The sequence below is a fragment of the Camelina sativa genome, chromosome 11 (assembly GCF_000633955.1).
Source record: "Camelina sativa cultivar DH55 chromosome 11, Cs, whole genome shotgun sequence".
NCBI lineage: Eukaryota > Viridiplantae > Streptophyta > Magnoliopsida > Brassicales > Brassicaceae > Camelina > Camelina sativa.
Genome location: NC_025695.1, coordinates 8,515,044 through 8,522,929, shown reverse-complemented (window position 1 = coordinate 8,522,929; position 7,886 = coordinate 8,515,044). Strand labels below are relative to the sequence as shown.

The 7,886-nt window shown below is 38.7% G+C and overlaps 3 protein-coding genes across 6 annotated transcripts in view; all 3 read left to right on the top strand.

The window, feature by feature from the left end:
- On the top strand, positions 457–1,918 carry LOC104722417. The gene is made up of 6 exons (XM_010440572.2): positions 457–662; positions 831–904; positions 1,013–1,136; positions 1,248–1,409; positions 1,522–1,592; positions 1,706–1,918. The coding sequence occupies exons 1-5, from the start codon at positions 507–509 to the stop codon at positions 1,585–1,587; spliced, it is 582 nt and encodes a 193-aa protein (XP_010438874.1). The 5' UTR covers positions 457–506; the 3' UTR covers positions 1,588–1,592; positions 1,706–1,918.
- On the top strand, positions 2,359–5,393 carry LOC104722416 (serine/arginine-rich splicing factor RS40). Of its 4 annotated transcripts, none has more exons than XM_010440569.2 (6): positions 2,359–2,540; positions 3,125–3,238; positions 4,007–4,119; positions 4,205–4,446; positions 4,524–5,084; positions 5,164–5,393. In XM_010440569.2, exons 2-6 carry the CDS (start codon positions 3,133–3,135, stop codon positions 5,192–5,194), a joined length of 1,053 nt encoding a protein of 350 aa, XP_010438871.1. In that variant the 5' UTR covers positions 2,359–2,540; positions 3,125–3,132; the 3' UTR covers positions 5,195–5,393. The 4 variants fall into 4 exon arrangements, with proteins under 4 accessions (XP_010438871.1, XP_010438872.1, XP_010438873.1 ...); XM_010440570.1 differs by having other exon boundaries at positions 2,361–2,540; positions 3,128–3,238; XM_010440571.1 differs by lacking the exon at positions 2,359–2,540 and adding an exon at positions 3,537–3,792 and having other exon boundaries at positions 3,146–3,238.
- The window catches only part of LOC104727754 (probable transcriptional regulator SLK1), a gene marked incomplete at its 3' end in the record, with an annotated part of 4,542 nt that continues 2,472 nt past the window's right edge, over positions 5,817–7,886 (top strand). The window contains exons 1-5 of the mRNA XM_010446828.2: positions 5,817–6,001; positions 6,209–7,046; positions 7,130–7,261; positions 7,435–7,483; positions 7,662–7,876. Of these exons, the coding sequence (XP_010445130.1) occupies positions 6,429–7,046; positions 7,130–7,261; positions 7,435–7,483; positions 7,662–7,876 (1,014 nt within the window). The remainder of the gene's footprint in view (positions 6,002–6,208; positions 7,047–7,129; positions 7,262–7,434; positions 7,484–7,661; positions 7,877–7,886) is intronic.

Genomic DNA, 7,886 nt, shown 5'->3' with positions numbered 1-7,886 from the left:
CTTTGCTTTGCCAACTAGAGAGGAATGGTGAAACCTTGAAGGAAAAACTTTACCAATCGCTGTTCCAGAAGGAAGCTTGCGCAAGCAACAACATTTTTTGGCTCCAGTACATTTTTCCCAATTTCCCCATCAAAAATGTATTTTTGCATTGGTGCAGCCTCGTTACACAGGAATGTCGTTTTTTCACTTGCATCATCGAGAATGCTAAAAAGTTTTTTCACTTGATTCAAATTTTAATCAAGTTTGTGTGGTTATAAGCACAACTCAAAGCAACAAAGTTCAAGGGGTGAATTGGCCATTTTCCCTAAGTACCATTTATTTATAAAATAAACCAGAGAAAAATGTAGTTTGGGCCAGATCAGGAGTCGAAGATAATAAACGTTGCTTAAGCCCCAAATAACTTGCATATATATACCAAGCTAGGGTTTTCAGCATACCACCCCCACCCAAAAGAAAAAGAAAAGAGTTTTAGAGGAGGCACAGCATATCCGCAGAAGAACGGTAGTATGAGAAGAGGTGGGAGGAATCCGTTTGCGAGAGATTTAAGAAAGCGATACCGGCCGTCTGTTGCTGCTCGAATTCGCACATGTGTGCGTCACGGTGTTGGTAAGGAGTGGTTGGATTCTTTAGATCAGGACTGGCTTCAGTCTATGCTGAACAAGGTGATTGACTTCTTTCTTCTCATATACATATATATATATAGTCTACCTTTGCAAATCGGAACTGAGAATTAATTTTCTGTTATAGCTAGGGTCTTTTTTTTGTTTTCTATAAAAAATTATTGATTGATTAGTTTCTTAACTAGAACATCTTTATATAATTGATAACAGCCAGAGCCGAAGTTGACTCTTATATATCCTAGAAAGGAAAAGGCTAACACTGCCAAGCGTCAGCGGACATCAACGTATATATTCATTTTTATCATCTCTCTAATTAATGTGTCCCTGCGTATAGTGATAGCTTTTATTGTCGATGGTAATGGTTGTTAAATGTTGCTCTTATATATATGCAGGTTGGCCTCACAGTCGCTGCGAGCTTGTTCTTCTACCCGTATGGAAAAACTTGACGACGACTTGAAGGGATCTGATGATCAGGATCAGACCACGCCTGACGACTCTGATCAATTTGATACTCAGGTCCTGATATAAATTTATCTTCTTTTCATAACCCTTTGCAAATGATTTATAATATAATATAATTTCTAATGCGAATACTTAGAATAAATGTAAGTTTATTTATATTTGTAGGAAATGCAAAGTCAGAAAACAGGAATACAAAGTTCCTACAAAGAAAAGTATCTCGAAACCAAAGCTGAGCTATCCAAGGCAAAAGAACAAATTAAAGAGTTGCGCAAGAAATACAAAGATTATCATCAGACCACTCTTGACTCTGATCAATTTGATACTCAGGTATATATATAATTTACTTTCTTTTCATATATGTGTATATATAACCATTGGAGAAGTTCTGTCATCTCTAGGCTCTTACAACCCAACTTATGTATATGTAATCATTTAACAGGAGAAGTTGTCATCTAACGATATTGCTACCACCTCAACCTCCATGCCTCAGTCGCCATCGCCATAAGATAGGTAACGTTGTCCATTTCTTTTGATTATTCTCTCTCTCATGTGTATGTGTATGATGAATTATTTAGTTAGCAGTAGCTATTTGGATGAATGGTCATTGTTTCTTGCTCATATAGGTTGGAATGGTCTCGCGCGCACCTGGCTCGCCATAGCTAAGAAGCTCCGACCAATTTAAAAGCGCAAAACTAAAATCCCCACCTATGTCTAGCAAATTATATATATTTCCGCTCTCTTTCTCCTGGACAATGTTTTCCAGTTGTTTTATTTTTTTTAACTTAAACTCGCCATGCTTTTTTTATATGACTTTAAAAAAAACCTTTTAATTAAGCTATTAACTTTATCTTTACTCCACTCTCATAGTATCTCTTAGTTGTAATTTCTTGTAATATGTGCGCTCTAAGCTATCAGCTTCATACGTCCATCAATGCACTTTGTAACTCTTTATCCTTAACATATTAAAACGGTATCCCTTGGGGGAAAAAGCAAAAAAAAGAAAGACGAGACGAGAGAGTTACGGTTGGTGAATCGATCTTACGGTTGGTGAATTGAAAAGGAAATAAAGATGTAAGATAGGAAAAACATTGTGATTTGTGAATCGATGTTTTGTTTTGTTTTGGTTGGGCTTTTAATGAATTGTTAATAACGGATTGGGCCAATAAAGTAGACAGCTAAAAATACTTAAAAAGACTAATTTTATTTATAACTTGAGAAAATAAATAAGAAAGTCAAAGACGTATTTAAAAAAAAAAAAAAAAGGAAAACCAAAAGTACCTTTACCAAACTGAACAAAAAAATGTCTTCGAAAAGATAAAAATATCTATCTGCTCTGCTCTGTACTAGTTTATACTTTCACCATCTCATCTCTCTCCTCGGAAGTGAGCTTTGTTTGGTTTCAACGCTACACAACAACTGCCAAAATCATTCCATTTTTGATCATTCTTCCTTCGGCAGGTATATTGATTGTCTGTTTTTCATGAGTCTCGAGTTCTTGAAAGGATCTTATCTGTTTTGCTCTGTACAACTTTTGGAATTCGTCGATCTCGTTTTCTTTTTTCTTTCTTTCTTTCTTAATTGTAAAATCTTATGAGAGCCTCTTTGTTTGTTTCTTTTGTTTTGGTGGTAAAGATTCATGCTTTTGCTTGCTTTGTTCTCGTTTGCTTCCTCTTGTGAGTTATTTCAGATCTCAAGTTCGATTAGATCTGATGCATTAATTTAAAATCTTGTACTTTTTGTGGTTATAATATTGTTGGATCTTTTAGTAGTATGAATTTCACAGATTGTAAGCTCGAATTTCATATACATCTGAAGTCTTGAATTAGTGATTTGATATGAATAATAATTGAGCAAAGCAAATCTATATACAAAGAAATTAGATTTTGTTTTGATAGACTTATATACATTGTAAAGTTTTCATTTTGGGTGACACCTATGGTCTGCTTGTTGACAAAGCCCTTGTGATCTTCTTCTTGTTTGAATTATCTTTTGTACTTTTGGGTTCCTCTCATGAATCTTTTTACATTGTATATATATACAAGAAGCAAGCATGAAGCCAGTCTTCTGTGGTAACTTTGAGTATGATGCTCGTGAGGGTGATCTTGAACGGCTATTCAGGAAATATGGCAAGGTTGAGAGGGTGGATATGAAAGCTGGTAAGCCTTTTTTTTCTTTCTTCTGCCTTTTATGTCCTCTTTATCTTTGTGGTTAACCTCGATGAAAAAAGCAGTATTATAAACCACTTAGTGCGATGAGATAGCAAAATTCAAATGCATGTCATACAAATCCACTTCCATGTTCACGAGTCCTCCGGAAGGAAGTACTAAACAGCGACCATATCCACCTTGCCATGCCGCCTTCTTGATGTTTGGAGATCACTTCAGAGGAGAAAGATAAAAAAAAGAAAAAAAATTAGTGTTAAAACCGCCATACTCAGCATTTTCTTTGGCGCAGGATGTGTGTTAATCTTGGGATGCCCATACTCCCACCAGCTTATGAATGGACCATAGGAAAACTCATCTCCTTGGTCCCCAAAACAAGTCACTTACCATCCGCTATAGCACTGCTATCTTAATTGCATTTCATTCCTCATAGTCGTTGCACACTTGGACATACCTCTGCAATGGAGAAGGCACTCTCTTTTCATTCACATCCCGTCTGACTTCCACATTTTCAGTTGTTCCTTGACATATTAATTCCATAATGCAAGGTCTGTAACTGCTCTACTGGTCAATTGGTTTGCAGAGTTTTTTAGGCTCTAGGAATGTTCAAAATTTAATTTGTCGTAGTAGGTAAGTTTGGCTTTTTGATGCCTCTGAAGGAGAGAGGACAGTCTTCGTGTTTGCTGGAGGTTCTTAACCTGGTTTACTTCCTCACTGTTCATGTACTCAGATCTATGCTTTTTACTTTCTTTTTTTCTCCAGGCTTTGCTTTTGTGTACATGGAAGATGAAAGGGATGCTGAAGATGCTATCCGAGCGCTTGACCGCATTGAATTTGGGCGTAAGGGACGCAGACTTCGTGTTGAGTGGACAAAGGTAGGATCCTGACCTCCGGATTTATTTCTTTCAGACTTACTTATGAGGTTTAAAATACTGATAGCATTAATGGGTCTGTGCATAGAGTGAACGAGGAGGTGATAGAAGATCTGGTGGTGGTTCAAGGAGATCCTCATCCAGCATGAAACCTTCCAAGACTCTCTTTGTTATCAACTTTGATGCGGATAATACTAGGACCCGGGATCTTGAGAGACACTTTGAGCCATATGGAAAAATCGTAAACGTTAGGATCAGGAGGAATTTTGCATTTATCCAATACGAGGTGCAAGAGGATGCCACCCGGGCACTGGATGCTACAAATAATAGGTTTGTGTTCCTGTCCAGTTCAGTATCTAATTGCTTTCTTTACTTAAGATTAACATTTCGCTTGTGTTTTCATTCAGTAAGCTGATGGATAAGGTGATCGCTGTGGAGTATGCGGTGAAGGATGATGATGCTAGAGGGAATGGTCACAGTCCTGAAAGACGCCGTGATAGGTCACCTGAAAGAAGAAGGCGATCACCTAGTCCTTACAAAAGAGAAAGAGGAAGCCCTGATTATGGCCGAGGTGCTAGTCCTGTTGCTGCATACAGAAAGGACAGGACCAGTCCTGAGTTTGGCAGAAGACGTAGCCCAAGTCCTTACAAGAAATCAAGGCGTGGAAGTCCCGAGTACAGTCGTGACCGCAGAGGCAATGATAGTCCTCGTAGGAGGGAGAGAGTCGCAAGCCCTAAGTACAGCAGCCGCAGTCCCAACAACAAGAGAGATAGGATGAGCCCTAATCACAGTCCACTGAAGAAGGAAAGTCCGATAAATGGAGCGGGTGAAGTTGATAGTCCAGTTGAAAGGAGGAGGGAGAGATCGAGGTCTAGCCCTGAGAATGGCCAAGTTGAAAGCCCTGGCTCAATTGGAAGAAGAGACAGTGATGGTGGCTACGATGGTGCAGAGAGCCCAATGCAGAAGAGGTTAGTTAGTTGAAATAATTTGATGCTTTATATTATGATGTCATGAATCTAACCATCATTCTTGATCTTGATGTTGCAGCCGGTCTCGTTCACCACCTGCTGACGAGTGATGAAAAGTGGATCCACAACCTCTATCAAAGTAGGATGTTGTAACTGTTTGTTTCGTCGTATTTAGATTTGGTCTCTTGCTTAAATGCCTTTTCCGGTAGATTACAACTTGGATCTCTTTTTATTGTCGGATTATAAAACTTTTGTCTGTGTGCCAAGGTACTGCATTTTCCGTTATTATCATCTCAGTTTGAACTCCAATCATAGAGTTTAGTTAAGGCATTATTATCAATCAATCAATCAAACCTTGTGTTGTATGCATCTTGTTCGTGGGTTAATTCGCTTCCGCTACCTCAGTTCCTAACCTGCATAGAATACATATAACCAAATTAGCTAGCAACGCTTTTCCTTGTCAATAAAATCGAAGCTCGAATGCGAACATCAAAACACATTCAATGACTAAATGGAACACATCAATAAACGTTTCATGACAACGTTAGGACTTAGGACGGACCTATTGACTCCCTTCTTCGATCTAAAAAAAACTCATCTTAAACCTTTATTAGTTTATTATTTTTTGGACTGAAGACTAGTCCCAAACTCCCAATTAGGATATATATATTATATTTATTTATGTTTGTGTTGGCATAAAGATTTGTGACTAAAAACTATTGTCAAGAAAAGGAAACATATCTCATCCATTTTTTTTTGTTTTTACAAATGCTGCAGTAAAGTTTTAATTTTTTTTGTTTACTCCCTCCCTCTCCACTGGGTTTCTTCAAATTCAGTTTTTTTTCGGGATTCGTGCAAGTCGAGTTTACTTGGTTGAAAGTTTTTGGCTTTTGATTTGATTTGAAGTTTGTTTGCTGGTAAGTTTTTATCCTTTGAGATAGAGAGATGTCTGTAACTATGGTATGCTTCAAATTTTGCTAGTCTGATATAATTAGGGCTTTCGAGTGTTATAAAGGATTCGCCTTTCCGTCTTCTCTTTGTTGCATCGACGAACTATTAATTTGCTTCTAGTTCGTAGGTTGGATTCGTATCTAGTCGCTGATTTTTGTTTTCATTTCATTCAGATTTTGACCACTGGGGTGCTCAGGCTTTGAAAACTAGCTCAATCTCTCTTGGATCCTGAATGGTTTAATTATCTCAGTTTGATCGGTGAACGTAGAGCTTAGCCGCTTAGGATCCGTTTGGCTTTGTTGTTGGCTCAGATTAAAGTTTCAAGCTTTTCATTTCTTTAAGAATCTGTCCTTTGTATTTGCACGACTTGGTCTGTGTTTGCTCTCCTGGGGCATGAACAGAACGGTAGTCTCAGGAGCTGTCGAATCTAGTTTCTCTTTGACTGATGCTGTTGGTTCGGAAGCTCTGAATATGCAGAGGAGCAGTGGCATCAATAATAATAATATGCGTATCCCAACATCACCAATGTCTTTCTCCCCGAATAGCATTAACATGCCGGGTTCATTGGTTCTTGATGGGTCTGCTTCAATGCAACACTTACCTCAGCAGCAGCAGCACCACTACCAACTACAACAGCAAGCTGGGCAAGGTTCAGTTCCAATGAGGGAGAACAGTTACTCCCATGTCGATAAGAAACCCAGATTAGAAGTGAAGCAAGAGGACATGTTGCAGCAGCAGATTTTACAGCAGTTGATCCAGCGTCAGGACCCTACTGGAAGGAATCCGCAGTTGCAAGCTTTGCTTCAGCAGCAGAGACTAAGGCAACATCAGCAGATTCTTCAATCCATGTCACCCTCTCAGAGACTCCACTTTCAGCAACAGCAGCAGCTGAGACAGCAATTACAGCAACAAGGCACTCAACAGATCCCTCCTAATGTACGTCCTTATGAAGTTGGCGTGTGTGCTCGCAAATTGATGATGTACTTGTATCACCTGCAGCAACGACCTGCTGTAAGCTCATACTAATCTGTGGACTTTTTAGCAATTTCATCACATCTATTCAAGTTCTAACCATTACTGATTCCTCTTTGTAGGAAAATTGCATTATCTATTGGAGGAAATTTGTGGCAGAATACTTTTCACCTCGTGCAAAGCAAAGGTTGTGCTTGTCACAGTACGAAAGTGCTGGGCACCATGCCCTTGGCATGTTTCCACAAGCTGCTCCGGTCAGTTTCTTCTTTGCTCTGTGTTTTTTTTAATCTTTTATGATATTGATGTTTTGTATCTCTGTATCTTTAGCCATATATAAGTTTACTCCACCTCACCTGTACTAATTATGAATTTGACTACACTGAGTTTGTTCAATTAATAAGTCAATCATCTCTCATTGTATTTGCAGGATATGTGGCAGTGTGATCTTTGCGGCACCAAGTCTGGAAAGGGATTTGGTAAGCGAGTTGCAAATTTCAGTCTTGTGTGTACTGTATCACTGTGCCTTCACTTGAGCACAATGAAGCAACTTACATATGCTAATTGTTCTCTTTTATTGTTTAAAACTCCGATAATTGTTTTAAAAACTCTCCCGTCAAAATAGTAGCTAAGCACTGTCATCTTCTTGTTTTGCAGAGGCAACCTTCGATGTGCTTGCCAGACTTATTGAGATTAAATTTGCGAGTGGCATCATTGATGAGCTCTTATATCTGGACCACCCACGAGAAAACAGATTTTCCAATGGACTGATGATGTTAGAATATAGAAAAGCAGTTCAGGAAACTGTACACGAGCAATTTCGTGTTGTCCGTGAGGGCCATCTTCGCATCATATTCTCTCAAGATCTGAAGGTATCTAGAA